The following is a 21977-nucleotide window of genomic DNA, read 5'->3' as shown; positions in this document are numbered from 1 at the left end:
TTGGCCTTAGCCTCTCATAATAAGGGCAAATCGCTGTTGTTATTTGTCTGCAAAAATCTAAAATAGCAGAGTCTAATGAGAGCTGAAATGTGATACAGCGTTGGTATGCACAAAGCCAAATTTAGCTATGAACCCACGTCACCGCTTCCATTTTCAGTTGTAAATGATGGGAGTTCCTTTTTGCATCTGAAACATACTCACAACATTCATACGCACCACCTTATCTGGACACATTCTCAAAGTACATAACTTCATATACATCTCATAGGAGGCTCTGTTCCTACAGAATACAGATAAAGTAGTAACAAGCGTAATGGCATATAAAAGGCAGATCAGCCAATGTCAAAAACATTTAACATCAGGCATCTTTCAACATCAGGCATCTTTCGCCCCCTCACCGACGTACATTTTCAATTGAACCCATCTAGCCAAATGATCTAACACTCTGTCTCACCTTCCTCCCACAACAGTAGCCAAGGCTCTGCATGACAGGATCGATCTCCTGCTCAAACACCTCGGCCAGCTTCGAGCAGTACTTGTAGACTCTGGATGTCTTGCGGTTGTACAGCCAGGCGTTGTTAAACATCAGCCAGATGTCATCCACATACTGCCAGGGATCCTGGTACTGACCTACAACCAAAACACGGCATGATGGAATGAAAAAAAAATTAAAAAAAACATTACAAACTAAAGATCTGCTTATCATGTCAAATACAAATAGACAAAGAATAAGGCAGTGTTTACACAAATACGCTCGTGGGTGAAAACGACAAAATATTTTCTCAGATGTGCCTTTTGTTTAGATGGCGACAGCGTTTTTGCTGCTTGGAAAGGCAAAAAAGTGAAACCACCCTCCAGAGTGGAAATCTTAAAAACGCTCCACCGCCGCGTTCCCGTCTAAACGGTAAAAACGCACTGTGCAAGTGTGTGTGTGCCAGGTGTGTGTGTGCCGCGTGTTTGTGTGGGCCGCATGTGTGTGTGAGTGTGTGTGGCAGCGCTTCACACTACCACCTAGCCGCCTGGTATGCATACTACATTGAATTTCACACACTTTTGCGTCACCATGTGCACGCAGAAAAAAAACTCTTGTCTAAACGCGGAATAAAAAGTGAGAATGCAACGCCACTTTCGCGTTCTCTCTTGAGATCGTTTCCGTCTAAACACAACCTAATATTCTTTGTAACTGCATGAAAAATGGTGCAGTGAAACGGGAAAAACAATAAACATGCATCTTTATATTTCTTACTTGAACACAAAATCACTTAAAACTTCACCAAATCTCTCCCCAATCTGATTAATCTTTTATTGTGGTCTGTTGGGTTTCCCATGAACGACTAAACCTTGTCATATTAAGCAGCAAGTACTAACCTGTATCCAGCTTTCGCTTGATAGTAGACAAGTCCATGGGGTTCTTCACAATATCAAAGTAGTCCTGCAGGAACACAATGGGCATGTGTTTTAATTGCGCAGTTCAAACTTCAGTCCCAGTTTTGTGAGTAAATCATATACATGAGTCAAGCAAGACGGATGGAAACTACATCTTGGTAAATATGCCACAAGCAACAGCAGTCAAGATTCTCACAGAGTGAGGGAACTGCACCAAAGACGGTAAAAACGGTGACTGTGAGAAGAACACAGTGACGTGGTGAACACCAACAGGGACAGTGTAGTTTATACTAGAGATGGTCCGATACCACATTTTTTGCTTCCCGATACCGATTCCGATACCTGAACTTGCGTATCGGCCGATACCGAGTACCGATCCGATACCAGTGAGTCATATATTTCATTATGTTTTAACATCTGTATACTACTATCTCTGTATGGATGTGATATGATTTATTTCTTTGTTGTCGGTCTGGCTCAGGTTAAACTCTTTGTGAAACATGAACAAACGCAAACAAGGAATGCCCCAGAACTTTCTTTTATAGTTATAATGAAAAAGAACATAAATAAACTACTTTAACGTAGATTTTCTTTAGGGCTCCATTACGTGGTATCGGATCGGTGCATAAACTCCAGTACTTCCCGATACCGATACCAGCGTTTTAGGCAGTATCGGAGCCGATACCGATACTGGTATCGGTATCGGAACATCTCTAGTTTATACAAGGCAAAGGAACAAATACATCTCCACCTCAGCAGGGATACATACAGGTATGCACAGTAGTTGTGGGTCTACAGGCATTCTGAAGGGCAGAGACTCGGGATCTTGTCTGTAGAGAGATTCGAGTGTGGGCATCAGGGCCTGACGAAGCTCTTCTGGCTTGAAGACTGGGATGAAATAAAAATCAGAGAGGAGAAAGGGATAAAAGAGTTATCAGAAAAAAAAAATTCAGTACACTGCTTCCGTTACCCCTTTGGATTCCATGACAAAATAAAATGAAAAACACCCAATTTGGATCGATAATAATTATATACAAGGAGGTGTTAAAAAAGTGCATATGAGATGAAAAATGTCCTCCTTACTCTTCTTTTTCACTGGTGCCTGTGGAGTAGCTGCCTCTGACGTTTCCTCTTCGTCTTTCACCTCCTTCTTTATCTCTGGTTTCCTGTCTTCGGTCTTAACACTGGGCGTTGCTGCCGATGTATCCATGGGAACCCCTTTGCCTCCTTCTCCGTAACACTCCTCCTTTTTCAACTCTATCTTCACAGGCTTTTCCTCCGTTTTGAGGTTGCTGAGCTTCCCTCCTTTGGAGCAGCTGCCGGTGTCGCTCTCGTCCCCCTCATCCTGCTGTTTGATCTCCATCTTGGGGTCAAGGTTGGCGGCTGAAGCATTCGACTGGGGCTGCTGGGAGGAAGTGTCCAGGCTGCTGACAGAGGCTGGCGTCAGGGCCTGACTGTCCCCTGGGAATGAACCCTTTTGGGACAACTAGAACGAGACGGAAACAAACTCAGGCGCATGGAAATAGTGAACAGGACATAGCGCTGCGTGAAAGTGAACAAGCAATTGAACGATACTCTCGGCAAGATGAAGGTTTTGGGTAACTCAAAAAAGGTAAAGCGTGGGACAAACCCCAACAATGCAGTTTAATCATAAATGAGGCAACGGTAATATGTTTGGTCTGACGAAAAAGACAAAGTGTATATACAGTGTATGGGGAATCAGCAGATTAAAATAAATCTTAAAGACACAAGTTAGTGGTACATGATTAATGGAATCTGTGAAATAGACCCATTTTGGTGTTTGTAAACAATCATGACGTTTTTGTGGGCAGGGCTTAACTGGTGGCAGAAAACTGACAGTTGTGGTGGGATCTATCAATTTCCCAACCCACGTTAGATGAAAACACGGCCACTTACGCCTGGACCGCTAGCTACGTTTGTTCAAAGAAGTTGCAGTTTATCAGACTAAAAGTTATACTGAAGTAGTAGGGCTGAGAGATTTGTTGGTCGATTTAATTAGCTAATTTAATGGTTTGCTTCGGAAGAATGAGCCGCTCGGCGGACAGTGAGACTGACTGACAGCAGGGAAACAGCTGTGGAACCAGCGTATTTTTATTTTTATCAAGGATTTATTTCGACCAAACCACCAGTGATTGCTGGAACTGCAGTTTTGGAGAGTTTAATTTTTGAGTTTGAATAAAGTGTGTTTTGGATGAGTTAAGGTGATTAATGTAAATTTAGTCTTCGTTAGGTGAAGGAGAGAAACTTGAATTCAGAAAGTGTAGTTACGGTTGTATTTCTCTGTTTAATAAGGATATGTGTACATATATTTCCTTTCTTGAAAGTTTGTGAGTTTATTTTATTTATTTATAAGTCTAAAAAAAACTAAGAGAACCTGTGGAACAAAGGGAACTTGCCATTTGAACACATCTCCCAGCTGACTGAGGAGAATGGGGGTGGGTAACGTTAACGTTAGTCGCCACAGCTGCCACCGGTTTCTGGGCTGACGGTGGCCCGGTTGAAAAAAATGTAAACATATCGCACAACCCGGTCCCTACCTAGCTCGACTTCTTCGCTGGGAGGAGAGCGGAGCTAGCTGCTCCGAAGATGGGTTAAGCTAACGTTGCTGGCTAGTTAGCTAAGCCAGCACTGCCCCTGTTCACCAGTAGGCTGTTTGGCTCATTTTCTGTAACCAACGTAGAATTAAAACATGGTGGAATAATCAAGCTAGCTAAGAAACTAGCCAGCTATACCCATGGATGTATTATAAGAAAGTGGTCTCTGAAAAACCCTGGATGTATTGTGATAAACAGTAGATTCATCATTGTTTCGGCTGTTTTTCCTGCCACCACAATGCGTGCGCAACTGCAGTGACGTAACTGTGACGTACACTCCAGATTGGTCTATAAAAGGTGAACTGGTCTTAATGTTTAAGTTTGTAGGTATGTAAAAAGGCTAAATCACACTGACCGGAGTGCGCGGCATCTGAGCACCATGCGGCGTTGAACTGGAGGCCAATCCAGGGTGAGATGGAGTGGTCGAACCAGCGGAGCCCATGTGCTGCTGTTGGAGGGGCTTGTTGGAGCCGGGGCCCTGGCCAAGCTGGTTCTGCTGGGGGGCTGAAGGTGGACCCAGCTGTGGTGCGTTAGGGGTGTGTGGCTGTGGGGTCTGGGACCCAGCGAGTCTGGGGGGTGTTTGATGAGGAGTGGGAGATCGGCTGTGAGCAGGGGAGGGCGAGCCACGCATGGCTGCCAAATGGGGGATGGAGTTGGGTTGCTGGTTTGTGTTAGATGGAGTCATTGAGGGAGCAGGGGCTCCAACAGCTGAGTTGGGACCTCCGCCACCCACACTCTGAGGACCCATGGGCCCCACTGTGGCGATGCCACTGGGACCACTGGCTGAACCTGGCTGTGCTAGAGGACTAGCAACTGGAAGAGAAGGAGGAGTGCCCATTTGCGTCTTAGGATAGAAGAGGAGGAGGGTGAAGAGAGAGGGGGCACAGACAGGAAGGGTGCACAGGAAGAGGATCAATAAAAGGTATAGTTCAAGAAGAATATTAAGCATGTATGACATGATTTTTAGGATAATCTATAAATTCACAATTTGCATAACAACAATGTTTACTTAGTCCTCAGTGGTTTCATTTTTTTTTTTTTTTTTTTTTTTTTTTTTTTTACTGCAGGTGCTTTTCTATTAAGCCATGATGTTTTTAAGATCACTACATTTATAAAATATATTTCATGATCCAAAGATCCTGCTTCAAAAAGTCCCTACTCCAGGTCCCTGGTAGTACTCTCTGGGTGTTCCTGATTGGTAAAACACTTGCATTTCAAACTAGTATCTACAATCCTCCAACTTTAGATGGCATGTAAGTATTTCATAGCGTGTACTACCTAAAGATATTACCTAATGATAGAATCTACTGATTGTAACTGTAGCTGTATCCTTGGAATCCTTCTTATCATACAGAATGCCCAACCTCTGTCCTTAGTAAAGACTTAAGTGCAACTTGCCACACATCCCCTAGTAATAAATATCTGACTTACGGGAAAAACAACTTAAGCCACCTTACCTGTGCCATGCCTGCCTGTGCTCCGGACTGGGCCATCCCAGGCTGAGCTGTTCCAACTCCTGGTCCTGAGCCAGGGAACTGTCCCTGGGACAGATACTGGTTCTGCAGCTGATTGACATTAGGCTGCCCCATCCTGGGTCCCACCATTCCCATCTAGAGGTATCAAAGAGCATAGGCAGGGTTTATGAACATTTTCTGACAAGCCATTGGAATGGTTCAAGTAGCATAAGTAAACGGTTTATTTTCACCCTATCATTTTTTTTTGTTTTTTAAACCATGTTTTTATTCAAGAAAGGCAAAACAATACAGATCTAATCATTTGGTTACAGTGTCTTGATTTCTTTTTTTTGGTTTGAAAATGAATCCCATCCCACCCACACCATCCACATACTGCCATTACCAACAAAACAAAAGCGAGAGAGAGGGGAAAAAAAATAAATAATAATAAATAAAAATAAAAATAAAAATAATAATAATTGATGAGGTTGACGGAAGGAGCAGTTCCCACTTCGTGTAGAACTCACATCAGGCATCAGACAACGCAACTGTGTGTATTGGGCAGAGCTGTTAGGGCCTTATATTATCTGGGGGGAGGGTGTTAAGCAAAGTACAACAGCAACGGGTCCCATATCTTATGGAATGTGTCATTCGATCCTCTAGAGAAATACTTGATTTTTTCCAATTTCAGGAATAACATCAGGTCATTAAGCCAGACTGACACATACGGTGGTTTAGGAGATTTCCACTCCAGTACTATCCTTCTACGGGCCAACATGGAGGCAAATGCGTTTCTCTTGTTAGTGGTCATTGAGACCTCGCTCACAAATACACCAAAAATGGCCATTTCTGCATTCAGCCTCACATTCGTGTCAAATGCTTCATTTAAAAATTTTTGACAGTTGACCAAAATTCTTTTAACTTTGGACAAGTCCAAAACATATGAGCCATGTCGGCTGAAGTAGAATTACAGCGGTCACATCTGTCATCAATGTCTGGGTATATCTTGGACAGTTTTGATTTGGTATAATAAATTCGGTGAAAGACTTTAAATTGTATCAAGTTAAGGCGGGCACAGGAGGATGTGCCATTAACTCTATTCTGAGCGCAGTCCCAGACTACATCAGATATCTCCATCCCAAGTTCTTCAGTCCAATCAGTTCTGATTTTATCTAATGACACTTTTTGAAAAGATAAGATCGTGTTGGATATATTTGAAACCTGGCCTTTATGCTGCACAGGAGTTTGTAAGATGTTGTCCAACCCCGAATTTACTGGTAAGGCTGGGAAGGTTGAGCACCATGTTTGAATAAAGTGACGGACCTGGAAATATCTAAATAAATCTGACCGTTGTAGTTTAAATTTTTTAGTAAGATCATTAAAGCTGCCAAAAAGACCGTCTATATAAAAGTCACTACATCTAAGAAGACCAACTCTGTGCCACGGTGTAAAGGTATGATCCAATCTGGCTGCAGGAAAGAGGTGGTTATCAGAAATAGGGCTACACATAGAAAAGTCAAGAAGTTTGAAGTGTCGCCTAAATTGTGCCCATATTTTGAGAGTAGAACGTACTACAAGGTTTGGAGTATACTGTGATAGTGAGAAAGGTAGTTTTGCTGTAATTAAAGCGGAGAGAGATGTTGATAACAAGGTTGGCACCATTCCCTTTCTGGAGACTGAAACCAGTAAATAACTTTTTGTATGTTTGACGCCCAATAATAATTCCTTAGATTGGGAAGTGCTAGACCACCCTGGCTCTTGGGTCTCTCTAGGAATTCTTTCCGGATTCTAGGATTTTTACCATCCCACAGAAAGGAAAAGATCAATTTATTTAAAGACTGAAAAAAGGATTTGGCAAAAATATAGGGAGACACTGAAACAAATACAAAAATCTAGGTAAAACATTAATTTTTATACAATTAACTCTACCCGTGAGAGAGAGGTATAGGGCAGACCATCTCTGAAGGTCTGATTCTAGTTTTCTCATCAGAGGTTTGAAATTCTTTTCATAAAGATCCGAGAAGTTACGGGTGATCTGTACGCCTAAGTATTTAAAGCCAGATTTGGAAATACGGAAGGGGAGTTCATTATCTGAAATCTGAAGAGCCAAATTATTGAGTGGAAAACATTCACTTTTAGACAGGTTCAGTTTGTAACCGGAGAAAAGCCCAAATATATGTAACATTTCCACAATATTGGGGACACAGGACACTGGATCAGATATGTAGAGCAGTAAATCGTCTGCATATAGGGAAATTCTATGTTCAACTCCCATCCTGTGAAGCCCGCGTATGACGCGCGATATTCTCAACTTAAAATCGACAGAGGCTCTATAGTTAACGCGAACAGGAGTGGGCTGAGGGGACAGCCCTGTCTGGTGCCCCTTGACAGAGGGAAAAGTTGGGAAGCTAATTTGTTAGTTATCACTGATGCTTTTGGGGAAGTATATAACAGGCGGATATAAGAAATAAAATTAGAACCAAAGCCAAATCTTTCTAGGACGGCAAACAGATAACCCCACTCGATTCTGTCAAATGCCTTCTCCGCATCCAGGGAGACAACCACTTCTGGAATCTCCCCGGATGCTGGAGAGTGCACAACATTCAAGAGTTTACGAATATTTATGAAAGAGTGGTGGTCCTTCATAAATCCGGTTTGGTCAATTGAGATGATATGGGGCATTACAGTATCCAATCTTGAGGCAAGGAGTTCAGCTAATATCTTTACATCTGTGTTTAGGAGTGAAATTGGCCGATACGACCCACACTCAAGCGGGTCCTTACCGGGTTTCAAAATTAGTGAGATAGAAGCCTCTGTTAAGGTCTGTGGTAGGTTTGATTGATTCAATGAATAATTGAACATTTTCAGGAGGATGGGAGCTAGCTGGGATGAGAATTTCTTGTAGAATTCCACAGGGTAGCCGTCCGGCCCTGGGGTTTTACCACTTTGCATTTTCTGGATGAAATCAGAGATTTCTTGAAGTCGCAAGGGTTTGTCCAAGTCAGTTCTAACAGCCACATCTATTTTAGGAATATCTAGATCATTGAAAAACTGTGACATGTTTGATGTTAAATCGTATTTTGACATGCATACTTCTGTGCTGAACAACTTTCAAACCATTCACGCTGGTAGCCACTCTATGAAAAGACACAGTACACTCAAGTGAAGTCTTAATTGTGTTTATATGCACATAACAAACCAAACAATGTGATACATGGTGTGTGTTCAGTACTGACCTGGTTGCCAGATGCTCCTATGGGGAGAGGAGGCGTTGACCTCTGGCCCATGGACTGCATTCCCATCTGATTGAACTGATTCATACCTGCCAAAACACAGAGTCTGTTATGATGCAACACATAACACATCATGTGGAAAGTAGTGATGCCCCAATCGTGAGAGCGGAAATTATGATTTGTATTTGCAGATTTAGCTTCTTTTTTTTTTTTTTATATTGTATGTGGGTTGATGCATGTAATATGGAACCAAAGCTTTGGATGTACTGTGTACTGAGCCCAATGGAAATTATACTGAATGGAAACACAACCACATTCAACTGCATAACCCACATGTGCCAATCGCTGAGAGAAGGAAAAAAATAAAATAAAAATAAAAAAGCGCGCAATTCCTTATCACAGCTGCTTTTCAACAAAAATTAGCACCTTTCACCAGCCAAATGGTGGTAAAATATGCAATTGGCTGGTAGATTTGCTTCACTCACCAGCCCCCCCCAAAAAAACAATAGTAATCCACAGTATTGCGTGGCTGGTAACATTTGAACATTCACTAGCCATTTGGCTGTTGGACAAAAAAGTTAATTATGCACACTGATGGTGAATTTGCTTAGCTGACAGTGGAAAGAAAAAAGACAGAAAAAGCCAAACCCAAACACCAGGTTAAGCTGACTAATTTAGCTAGCACCCGACCTTATGACTGTGATGGTTAGATGGTAGAATTACATTACATTGTATATTTCAGCTGTCCTTTTAGACTTACTGAAGTCCACTTGTTGCATTGGAGTCATTTGTACAAGTAAAAGCATATTGTTGATATGAAGATTTAGTTTTTGCGATTCTTTATCCATACTGTAGAGTCGCACAGCATTTATAGCCTTTGTTAACGCTGCAACCTGGTGGAGATCCTAGTACACTATAACACAGTCAAACGGACCTATCCTGTAATATAGCTATACTGGCTGCTATACAAAACAAAACAAAACTGATCGATATTGGCCCTCAGTGATGTTCGGCAATCGGTACTGGCGGTCAAAAAAACGTGAGTGGGGCATCTTTAGCTGAAGCCACTACAATAGACACTACTATTTATTGAATAGTTCCCATGCATGTGCAGTAGCGTGGTTTCTATGTTGTGCAAAAGTGTGAAGTGCTCCAAACACAATGCCGTGTCAACACCAGGGCACAAAATATCACTATTAAACCATGCCTGTGAAAACTTCGACTTAAATCGACATTTGCGCTGATACAACAAATAAAATGTGTCAAATTGGTCCGCCCATAAAGTGATGCATTTAAATAAAGCGTCCTGGTTCCCAGTGGTTCTTTACCTGGGCCTTGCATCCTGTTGACCATCTGATTTGGTCCAGCCGGTCGCACCATTGATGGGTCAGGGAGTGGGCCGTCTGTAAAAACAGAGACAGGAGATTAAGAAAAGCAAGCTGTCATCTGTGCACAGGAGAGAAGTAGAGGTGGAAATGACCTAACCAAGCATGTGCAGAGAGGTTTGTACAAACTCTGGAATGTTACATTTTTTACTTTCTGGGAGCCTTTTTTCCTGCAGTTTTGAGGCTCTCTCAGAAGATCTGTGGGACAGTTAATTACTATTGTGTATAAAATATGAACCAACTCAAGAAACAGACTGACACAAGCTACTGTATTCTATTCAGAGGACCAAGCATGACTAGATGAACTGGGAGAGAATTTAACACAAGGTTTAAAGCATGGCATGAAAAAAAAGTAACAAAATGGGATTCACGTTAACTCCCCTTCTCTGTTACTATCTATCTATCTATCTATCTATCTATCTATCATCTATCTATCTATCTATACACATACATACATATACATACACATACACACACACACACACACACACACACACACACACACACACACACACACACACACACACTTCATTTTTAAGTAGGATGACAATGATGATAACTGTCCAGTAAACAAGCTATGGACAGGTCCATTCTTTACGATGAGAGTAAGAAATATGCGATTTGCAATAACGTTGAATATCACTATAAAGATATTACTTTCTATAAATCAAGAGATATTAAAGTGTACTCAGTTCTGCTGCTTTCAGTGTTCTGCTAAAATACAATCAATTACTTTATAATTTCAAACAAATGAAAGGAAATAATTTCCAACAGTCTTTTATTGAACAAACTCAACATTGAATTGAATATAAAAGGCACCACTAAAAAAATGTTCTGACATTATTTTCAACTAACACAACAAATCTCAGAGTGTCTATCATAATGTGTCGCAGCCTTTTGCGATATGTGTATTGCGCCAGTTGATATTGCGATGATGATAAAAAAAATTATATATTGTGCAGCCCTAATCCAGTCAAAGAGACCTAACCTATATCTTGAAAATTGACTTAACTGAGCCCTTCAATTCTGCCAAATGCAGCAAAAAGAGGACATCAAGATAATAAAAAAAATAAAAATGATACAAATAATCATGCAGTCACAAATCAGGGCTTTTTTATTTTTAAATCTCAAACCATGAAGTGAGAGATACAAAACAATGCTAAAATGTCCCAATGTCACATTCCGCCAGATTAAATTATTGTTCACATGAATGCGTGCAGCCCAGCGTAACATTAGGTCATCCAAGTCTACATATGCTGCGTGTCCACTCACTTGGAGGCAGTCCAGTGGGGGGCTGCCCCATGCCTGCAGGCCCGAGGCCCAGACCCTGCTTCTGGAGCCGGGTCCGCCTCTTCTCTTCCAGCTCCTTCTGGATCTTATAGATCTTCTCTGCTAGCAAGTGATAGTACTCAGCCTGTCAAAAAAAAAAAGAAACGTAGCAAGGGGGTAAACTTCTCAGACATGGAAGACAGTAGAAAAAAGAAAAAAAACTCTTTGAATATCTGCTGTTGAAATAAAACTACAGTAAAAGGTTTTATGAGGACCTCTAATAACTAAGAAAAAAAGACAAGTTAGCAACAGTATAACACACAGTAAGGGCTTTATCTGCTGCAGTAAACTAAGTAATTAACCCGTCAAGCTCATAAGCTCAACGTTTTTCACCTAGTCCAACAATGTGACGTTTATTTTACTTTTGAGGCTGATCTACGATGGAACAAGTAGCTGTATACGGCTGCAAAATGAAATTCAAACTTCCCAGCAGTCTTCCTATTTTGCTGAGTAACACACTGAGCTCAAGGAGAGAGCAACTTACTCTACTGTTGGCCGACTCGTACATGTCTCCCTCAACTTTTCTGGCATAGGCTACCAGGTTCTCCATTCGACGGTCCTTGAGAGCAGCAGGATCTGGAGTTGGAAAGATGGCCTGAACGCTGTGGGTGGGAGAACAAACAGAAGGAGAGCAAAACGAGGGGGTGGGGGGAAGGAGATGAAAATGTCATTGTTAACTCCTCAAGTCAAAATATTGCTTAAAAAAAAAAGGGTCTGTACTCAAAATTCTACATTACATTAATTTAGCAGGAAACAAATATTTGCTATGTAAAGAAACAGCGGAGTAATGACGTTCTGAGCTGAGAATGAAGTCACACTCCCTCTGTGTGTGTTGTAATCTGAGCTTCTCTGTTCTTCGTTTTGATTGCCCGTCCAGCCACATGCGCATGTGGCCGTGAAAAAAGGTAGGTATTCTCGTCTATACCTGGGGAATGATCAGTAAGAGCTGTGTAGAGGCAATCCCAGCCTGCTGTTTTTCAGTATTCCGAAGTAGTCCTATTTTTTTGTTTTGTTGGCTAGTGGCTCCACTACAAGAGGCACTACCTGATGAGCGTGCATACGTCTTTTGAAAAGTGCCAGTGCATAGTCATAGCCCTGGTGTTTATTGTGGTTAACGTTACTGTCCATCAGCAATAAATATATTGTCAAGCTCTGAATATAGTCCGCTAGCGCTTATGAAGGCTTGCTAACGTTACGAGCAGTTATGTTTTCAGAGGCACAAACTGGGGCTAATCTCAGCCAGCTTAAAAAGGTCCCATGGCATGAAAATTTCACTTAGAGTTTTTTTTTTTAATATTAATATGTGTTCCCCCAGCCTGCCCATGGTCCCCCAGTGGCTAGAAATGGTGATAGGTGTAAACCGAGCCCTGGGTATCCTGCTCTGCCTTTTAGAAAATGAAAGCTTAGATGGGCCGATCTGGAATCTTGCTCCTTATGACGTCATAAGGGAAAAGGTTACCTCCCATTTCTCTGCTTTGCCCGCAAATGAGAAAGAGAGAGACATCATGGCTTGCAAACGAGCGAAGCATGGCAGTTGGTCAAGGCCACACCCCCACCCTCCACCTTGCACCCCCCTCTCTCCTCCTCAATAACTACAAACACAGAAATGGCACATACTAAGGAAAGATCATTGTGGGACTGGCTCTAGTGGCTGTAATTCTGCACCCAGGCTGAATTTCGGGAAAGAGACTTCAGATATAATATTAGGGGACCACTGAGGCCTATAAAAGCATCCAAAAAGCAGCATGTCCTAGGACCTTTAACTAAACTTTTTTAAATCAAATGAAGACACATACAAGTGTCTATTACTGTCTACACTCACACAATGTGTACTGTTAAAAAAAAAAAAAAAAAATCACATACACACTACTGCAACAAAAATATGATTAAATGTACAGCGCAAAATTACTTTTGTGTGGCGTTCTTCTTTAATACTTACAGTTTGTGTACCAAGTGGTTTCGTAGGTCCTGCGTGATGTCCTCATGCCAGCTTTTCCTCATGCCTGAGGTGGAGGGAGGGCCTGCTGTGGGCATGGAGCCGACCCCACCGGCATCATTCATCAGACTGGTAGATATAAGAGGGCATCATTTGACTGATTAACTTCTTGACGAAAAAGAAAACAGACTTGTCTGCCCTGGTCTGATGTAAAAATGATAGGTGCTTTATAAATTAGGGTATCTGCCGAATGCCATGTCATGTGGTCTGTGTTCCTTCTTACCCTTGGCTGTTCACATTGAGGTGCATCATGGTATCCTGCAGCAGGCTGGCTTGTTGGCTCTGAGAGGAAGCTCCCACACCTCCATTCACTCCCATAGCATTCGCACCTACACATGGAAAGGGCAGGAGATCATGAGTTTGCATTCCTTGTGTTCCCTACTAATAATAACACTGTTATACTTCCTACTTGAACATGTACCTCATAATGTCTTCAAACTACATGGCATCAAATGCATATTTTCTAGGTGCTGATGAAATTGCTTTTTACCTGAAGCCCTTTTAAATATACCTTTGCTTCTGGCGATACAGGACTACTCAAGGCCACTTAAAGCATTTAACTCTCTATAAAATTCTCTTACTTTTTAAAATGTCCAGGCTCTGGAAAAATGCTTAGCCCTCAGTGCTATCAGAAACAGGGGAAGGTATATCTTTCTGTAGAGTAAAGCAAGTGGACATGAAACCTAACTCACCCATTGGGTTCAGAGGCCTCATGCCAGCCTGGCCTTGCAAGCCTTGGTTGGACATATTGGGCTGGGCTGTCTGAACCTGGATCTGGTTGCCCTGGTAGGTGAGGCCCAGGGCTGCGTAGGCTCTCTCTATGGAGCTGGGGTCAATCTGGCTCGGCGGGTTGAGGTTGGGAGCACTTGGTTGGCCACCGGGTACTGCCCCAAGAGAGCTGCCCAGACCTGCAGCGGCCGCACCGAGTAGAGCTGTGAGGACATAAAAAGAGGAGAGGAGAGTTAATAATTCATCTGATCTGTAGATATAAAATAACATAAGAAAACCCTGTGAGTGAATATTTACACAAACCTCATGCCGTAAATCATATTATCGTTTAGTACACTATAAATGTATATACTTCTAATAGTGTACAGTGTAGTGTCAAGAAAAGGAATGCATGATGTTGTTTGGTCAGATACAGACACTCACACTGCGGGTTCCTCTTGTCCCCAGCATTCTTCAGTGGCAGGCAGACAGGACAGTCATGTCGCGTGCAGTTCTTCCAATGGGAGATGATCTGCCTTGATGATGCACAATGAGCAACTGAGGATGAAAAAGGACAAGAAGGTACAGAGGTATATGAGGGAGGGAAAAGAGGCAGGAGAACAAGAATTAAACAAAGTGAGGCCATGGCAAAAAAAGATTCAACAAAATTAGGGAGGCCTGCTGGTTACCGAAAAAGAGCTGCTGACACAGAAAACGGTTACGAAGTTAACCTAAAACAAACTAACAGTATACTAACAAGTATCGTCTGTGTAGTCAGAACCTTTAATATCTTATGTCTCCTGCGTTGTTTGCCTAAGAGCTATGCCATTGCGTTGGGTGACATAGTCCTTCAATAGTATGATTACAGCCAGTGTAATTAATTTCTCTCAGCTCGTCAACCTCAGAATAGATATCAATGTCAACACTGAACCGCAATCGCTGAGCATGCACGGTGACATCTGCCCAAGACACAGCTTCTCTGTAGAAAGTAAATCACGATAATCAGCGTTGTTTCAAAATAAACTAGGTTGGCCATGTTGATCGTAACGAAGGAATAACCGATTTCTAACGGAGTTCTACGGCAATGTTGTACACGTAATAGAGTCGGTCAACACAAAAAATATACGTTAACTGGATAAATACAGGATGCTTGTGATCTCACTAGGTTTGTTTATTATAATTTAAAAAGATAAAATAACTCCGTTAGCGCGAATGTCTCAGTAACAAGCCTGCTTCTCAAAACACAGGGACACATCAGAGCTATCCACTGAGTGCAGGAGCATGCAACATCCCTTAAACTCACCCTGACAGGACTTGCCAGCCTGGCAGTGAGTCATGTGGTTGAGGACGTTCTTCATTGTTCGGCAGTGGGGTAGGTTACACTGCCGGACTTCACCGTTGGCCTGCTCCCGCCGCTGGCACTTGTGTGCATGGAGCAGAAGTACCAGTTGCTGCTGGATCAGCTTGCGCTTCTCAGGGTCAGCTGTGGGTGGTGCTCCGGCAGCAGCAGACGCTGCCGAAACCTGGGTACCGGGACCCACCAGACCTGCCTGAGCATTGGGCACCATCCCTGGGGCTCCTCCCACGGGGGCACCAGACGGACCACCCACACCCGTTTGTGACTGCTGGGAGCCCTGGTAAGTGAAGAAGGAGGGAATAAGAAGACGTGAATAAGACAAGAGCAGCACATGAAGAGGAAATAGGGAGAGGTTAGGTAGAAGGTAACAGGAAGTTGAGAGGCGATAGGAAGAACAGAATAAGAAGAGAGGAGGCGGTGTTTAATTTACAATAAGGACGAGATTGAGGTAAGTGAAAAGAAACAGGGAACACAGAGCAGCACAGTGGTGCAGTGGGAAGAAAGGTAGGAGGGGAAGAGATGAGAGATAAGGGAATCATTTTGAGCTGATACTTAAATCTGCCAACTTGGTAAAAAAATAATTATAGTACATTTTTTTCAGTGAATTTGTATTTGTTTCCTACCATGGCGGCCATTCCCTGCATGGGCTGGTTCTTCTTGTCCACGTTGAACTGGGCCATGGGACCTTTGTTCTGGAGCTGAGGGCCCAGCCCTGCGCCTCCCAGACCTTGATTCCCCTGCCCTGCATATGGACCTCCAAAAGGGCCCCCTGGGTTCCCCATCATCCCCATCTAGGATTAAAAAAGGAGGAGGAGGAGAGAAAGAGAGTTAGAATGATGAAGGATACATCAGGCAAAGTAACACAACAATGTATGTTGTACCCACATTTCACTGAGGTGATCGGTGATTGCATCTGAACTGTACATGTAACAGCATTTTGTGTTCTGCCAGTTTGCAACATAATCTTCCAGTGTCTCCCCAAGATCTCAAATCTGAGCCATTAAATGAGCAGGACCTCACACCATGAGCTCCATCAAAGCCAAAGCATTCATCTCCCAAAAGAACACGTTTCTACATCTTGCGCTTTCTACTGCTCAAGAACATTTAAGTTACCCACTACTGAAAAGAGAAAATGTACTATCGCATCAAGTAATGTGTAATTAAATCATTAAAAAAAATAATTTGAAAATTATGCAAACCACAACTCAACATCAACAGAAGTAACAGCAGCCAGCAGAGTGTTTAATAGCAATCTGACATAGTTTCGCTTTTCTCCCTGCACAGTGAAGGGGTTATTTGAACTTTTTTTTTTTTTTTTTTTTTTTTTTTAAAATCACTGATACATTTATCATCAGTACCCCTGTCTTGTCCTCCACTGCATTTTTCTTTTACTGCTCCCTATACCTAACCTGGAAACCTGCTCACTGCTTTTGAGCTCTATGGCTAAACCAAACATCAGTGTCTCCACCACATTCATTCAGCAGCAGCAGCATGCCACTGCAACATTTTACTGTCACTCCTGTGGGACTGTCAATCACACAAGCAGAACAGTTTTCTGCCACTTCAACTCCAAGCATAAATGTGCTGTGCGTCGCTCATGGTTGGCAGAATACAGACAGGCGTGGACCCAAAGCACCACTTTTTGTGGTTGTATACAAAATAAGCATCTCTTTCTGGATAGAGAACCAGACTACAGCCTAGGGGTGCATGATATATTGACTCAATATCGTTATTGAGATATCACGTTGCGCAATATTATATTGAAAGTGTCGCGATAAGTATGCAATATTTTGTGGAGCGCTGCGTCCCGTCCGTTGGCTGTGTGGATTAGTGGTGTTTGACTTAGAGTCCGCTCGAAACGCTATATGATCATGTTTCATTGGCCAGTTACCGTGCCACTTGCACATGTTAGTACATGTCAGCGCATGGGTCCACTACGTAACACGTGTGTGCATATTTCGACAGAGTAAGTTTGATATAGACAACAAAACGGAACGAATCAAAGAAGCGAAAGAAAAGTTGTGTCCTGTTCTCTTTATTTATTTTATACTGTACAATCAGTGAAACATGTCCTGTTCTGTAGACATGGTCCTTATTTATTTATTCATGTTGTACCAGTCCAACATGACCGTCAGTTGAAATAAACCGTGTTGTATTTGTTATTAATCTATTTTGATGCGGTTTCCCGTAACTTTTGTAATTTTACATGTTTAAAAATATCTAAATTAATATCGAAATCGCAATACCACATTTTGTCAATATCGTGCAACCCTACTACAGACTGCAGAAAAGTAGCTTAAGTTAAAGGAAAAACTACAGCTAATAATATCATTTTATGAATATATTTTGCTACAATCATGTGCAAAATCTTGCTGTTATCAACTATACTCAGTTTCACTAAATGATGAAATGTAAGTAATTACGCCTTTATTAATTATATACCTAAGCTTGCTAAATTAGTCCATGTTTCTGTTTCAAACTTGAAAATACAAGATTATATTTTCACCCGATATGACATTTACAACATTCTTATTACATATAAATTCCATCAAACTTTTAAAAATAAATGATATCAAACCATTTTCATAGGAAAAGAAAAACATTTCTATAATTGAAGGAGTCGCTACCTTGTTCATTGCTCCAGGTTGCTGGCCTCTCATCCCGGCCTGACCCCCAGCTCCCTGCTGCTGTAGGGTCTCGGCCAACAGGTTCCCGTTGCCACCCATCCCCTGATTCCCAAAGCCCATCCTGGGGGAGCCATTCATCACTTGGCTCCCAATCATGCCTGGCTGCTGCTGTCCATTATTGCCTTTCTGCTGTGCTCCCATCATGGCCCTGTTCATGCCACCCATCATTCCAGCTGCAGCATTCTGTTGCTGCTGCATCATGTTGGCCTGCTGCTGAGGGGAGAGGTGCTGCTGCTGCCCCTGGCCCATCATCTGCGGAGGCCCCTGGCCAGGGGATGCCTTCATGTTGGCCAAGTGTTGCCCCATGGTGGTGGGGCCTCCTGGGCTGCCCATGGCTCCTTGGTGTCCCTGTTGGCCCGAGGTGGGTGCCCCTGAGCGCAAAAGCTCGGACAGCTGTTTGTGCTTGGCCACCGCATCCTGGCCTCCGCCAAGTCCAAGTCCCATTCCTCCTGCAACTCCACTGCCTCCTCCAGGACCCAGCCCTGCAGGTCCTCCTCCCAGAGTGGTGTGCAATTGGCTGAGGTCCCCACCATTGACCAGGCCTGGTTCAGTAGAGCTGATGAGCTCGTCTGGGAGATCATGCTCCAAGTCAAACAGTGAGCCGAAATCTAAAATGGAGAAGAAATGCAAAGTTTAGGCGAAGAGAGTCAATGAGATGGGAGACAAGCAGGGAAATGTGAGAGGAAGACAAAAAGGGCCACAGCCATGTTAAGCTGGTGTAATCCTTCATTTTTTCAGCATGACTGAGAAAATGCAATTGCAAGTTTGACATTAAAAACTGATAAAAAGCGGTTTAGGAGGTGTATGGACAATTTTCTCCCTTCAGAAATTAGTAACATGCCACCAAGAATAATTACACGAGTGAGCACGAAGTTTCAGGTGAGTTCCAGAAGAACTGCGTGCACAAACATACATTGCAAACACACACGCCGACATGGTTTGCTCGCACAGAGAATCCCTGACCAGTAAAGTGATTCAACATGTTGCAAAGACAGGTTTTTACAGACAAGGTGACGAATGGACGTAGAAGTAACGGCACAAAATGGAGCCAAGTCAGTAGAGACGCACACTCACTGTGTAAAAGTCTGTATCGAGTGAGTTCAACAGCACACAGCTTAGGCAGTCAAAAAATATACATGATGTCCATCACGTATCTTTCTTTTTCTTTATGATGGACATCAAGACCCCCAAAAAAAACCTGCAAATTTAAAAAGGTACAGGATCTAATTTAGTCCTAATTGTCACATGTAATTGCAATCTGACAGTCATTTCTTAGAATTGTGACCATGTCAAATGATTAAACTACAAAGACAACAATTGCATGACAATATTGCAGCCCTCTGAAAATTAACAAATCTGTAATCAGCAGCAACATGATTTAGAAACTGCTCTTCGAAGGTACAAGCACAGGGTATAATATTATGCAAGAACTTGTACCAATTTCTCATATCAATCTTCTCAAGTTGTCATTTGCTATCGTTTATCAACTTAACAATATGTACACACTGCATGGTGGTGTCACAAATAATCTTTGAAGACAATAAATTGCATTCCTTATACAGATCACTTTCTTGACAGCACTGCACTGATCATTGCAAAATATCGTGCAAGGTAACGTAAATGTGTCAAACGTCTGGATGACTAAACCTTAAAAGTCCCTGTCCACGGATGCTGACTGCCACGGACAACCTGAGCCGAGCGGACAGCCCAAGATGCAGCTGTTCATGGTAAAATGAATGATTAAGTGATGAAATGGAGCAGATGCGTGCAGCAGTATTTGCTTGCTAACTTGACTCGCTGGTTAATAACCCAGTGGCAGGACATGGCGCTGCCCATGCTCCACAGTTTTGCTCTCAGGCCACTATTCCAGGTGCTGTCACACGCCATACACAAAAACACACACCAACAATGGCAAATGAGCTAAACAATCAGTCGGACCCGTGGGCCTAAATTTGTGTCTTCCACAAGGCTTGCCTCGCCACCATCGTCAACACTATTCACTGTAGCTAACGTTAGTTGGGAAAAGGGTACGAGTTTTGATGGGGCAACACAACAGATTGCTTTAGACGCTTGAAGCCTTGGAAACTCAAATCACAGAATGGGGGTAGTTGTATTTGACTGTCAATTTGGCACAACTGTAAGAAACCAAAAACTTTATCATGAGTTGACTTGGCATAGAGCTTATTATCAGCCCGGCTAAGGTAGCCATTAGACACGGGACCGTCAGTTGGGGATCCGCATTCAGTTAGCTAGCCTAGCGTTTTGCTAACAGAGCTACCTCCGGCTAAAATGGCTGTTAGCATGCGAGCTAGCTGGGGGAGCTCTTCTTCACGTCCGACACACACTCACTACTAGGAAGCTAACATTAGCAAGCTACGACAAAAACAGAAGAGTAATCCCGCGTCTTTTTCCTCTTTCAAGTAAATCCAGTCCGCCGAAAAATAACAAACTTAACGAATAACACCGTAACAAATTATATCATAAAACAATACTTACCATTTCCATCGCTGGCTGAGGCGGAAAGTGCCGGAGAGGAGAGTTTAGGCCTTTTGGCTGAAGGCGGGCCAGAGTCCAGAACGTTCTCGGCCATATTTTTTCGAAATAAAAATATATAAAGTATCCACAATTGCAGACGTTTTCACGCCCTTAGAAGCTCATTCCTTTTCGTTTCCAATATTGCGACTTTTCCCCCTCCTTTGGGGGGACTAAGAGGGGGAAAGTCCCGTGTACAAATTACTCCTCTTTCCCTGGGTTCGCCTCTCGATTTCAGCCTCGGCGTATATCAACCCCCCTCCCTCCCTCGTCGGATTTTTTGTTCTTTATAAATTTCTGCCAGCGGAGGAGGAGGGGGTCGGTGAAAGTAAAGAGGGAGACACACGCAGCGGCTTCCCTCTAAACTTACACAGCCTCTTCGGATGTAAATAAACTATCCCCGGGTCTCTCTCCCATGGTTGCATCCGTCATTTCAACCTCCTTTCCAGCGGAGTCTGGATGGAGATAATGTCGGGCAGAAGAGGCTTCTTTGCCTGCGAAGTGATGGTGGTGCTGCTGGTGGCAGCGGGTATAAGGATGCGGGGATGCAAATAAATAAAAAAAATAAAGCTGACAATTGTGCAGCTGCAATGGTGAATAAAGTACAATGCTTATTCGCTGGACTATGCATGTAAAAGAAAAAAAAGAAAAGTTATTCATTATGAAATGTATCCATGCAGCAACCTGAACTTGCAGCTGCTTTTTGGTGAGGTTTAGTTGCAAAGATTAAAGTTGGATTATGTTCAACAGTTATCTTAATGCAAGTAATCTAATTGCCAATCAGTTTTGCAGCCAGTAGCCTACTATTAAAAGAGCAAAATAAACATTTAGTGCAGCAGACCAAGTTGGATTCACAAACACTGAAAACAGTACGCATGAGTGGAAAGACTTGGTGAAACTTGATTACAATAACTGACATTTATTCAATTTAATACCCAGTCCTATCTGCCTTATTTTGATTTTTTTGCTTGCTCTTATAGGCAGAATGGTGACTCCTGCAATTTGGCTCCATGGCCAGTCTCACTCAAGCCCTCAGTCAAAAAAGTAAGAGTCTTGTTCTAGTACCAACACAGCCATCAGCCTTTACTCTGTAACTTATTGCTGAGTATTTATTCCACCTGTAAATGTACATTTGGTGCTTGAGTCTTCACTTCTCTTATGGATCACACAAAATAATTTACTGGAGGAAAGTGTTCAAAATCATCCATAGTCGGTTACCTACTGGAAAGCAATGACCAGTTTGAAAAGCCAACATTTTCTTCTAAACCTGCGCTTACAGCAGCACAATAAGAGTT

General features: G+C 42.7%; 1 protein-coding gene across 7 annotated transcripts in view; it reads right to left on the bottom strand.

Moving 5' to 3' along the window:
* Positions 1-21154, bottom strand: part of ep300a (E1A binding protein p300 a) — a 33455-nt gene extending 12301 nt beyond the window's left edge. For 2 of the 7 annotated variants that reach the window (XM_039788228.1, XM_039788231.1), the window contains exons 1-18: positions 20647-21154; positions 18091-18758; positions 16087-16254; positions 15410-15740; positions 14545-14664; positions 14091-14330; positions 13622-13727; positions 13342-13467; positions 11887-12004; positions 11346-11487; positions 10017-10091; positions 8692-8777; positions 5459-5611; positions 4357-4845; positions 2470-2872; positions 2156-2274; positions 1369-1432; positions 455-630 (exon numbers count right to left, since the gene is read on the bottom strand). In XM_039788228.1, coding sequence (XP_039644162.1) covers positions 455-630; positions 1369-1432; positions 2156-2274; positions 2470-2872; positions 4357-4845; positions 5459-5611; positions 8692-8777; positions 10017-10091; positions 11346-11487; positions 11887-12004; positions 13342-13467; positions 13622-13727; positions 14091-14330; positions 14545-14664; positions 15410-15740; positions 16087-16254; positions 18091-18758; positions 20647-20740 — 3678 coding nt within the window. In that variant the 5' untranslated portion in view covers positions 20741-21154. The remainder of the gene's footprint in view (positions 1-454; positions 631-1368; positions 1433-2155; positions 2275-2469; positions 2873-4356; positions 4846-5458; positions 5612-8691; positions 8778-10016; positions 10092-11345; positions 11488-11886; positions 12005-13341; positions 13468-13621; positions 13728-14090; positions 14331-14544; positions 14665-15409; positions 15741-16086; positions 16255-18090; positions 18759-20646) is intronic. The other 5 variants (XM_039788232.1, XM_039788230.1, XM_039788233.1 and 2 more) reach the window with 3 other exon arrangements.
* Between the last annotated feature and the right edge of the window lie 823 nt (positions 21155-21977).

This window comes from Perca fluviatilis, chromosome 21 (assembly GCF_010015445.1).
Source record: "Perca fluviatilis chromosome 21, GENO_Pfluv_1.0, whole genome shotgun sequence".
Lineage (NCBI taxonomy): Eukaryota > Metazoa > Chordata > Actinopteri > Perciformes > Percidae > Perca > Perca fluviatilis.
Note: the sequence above shows the minus strand (reverse complement) of the source record. Positions and strands in the feature narration are given on the sequence as shown.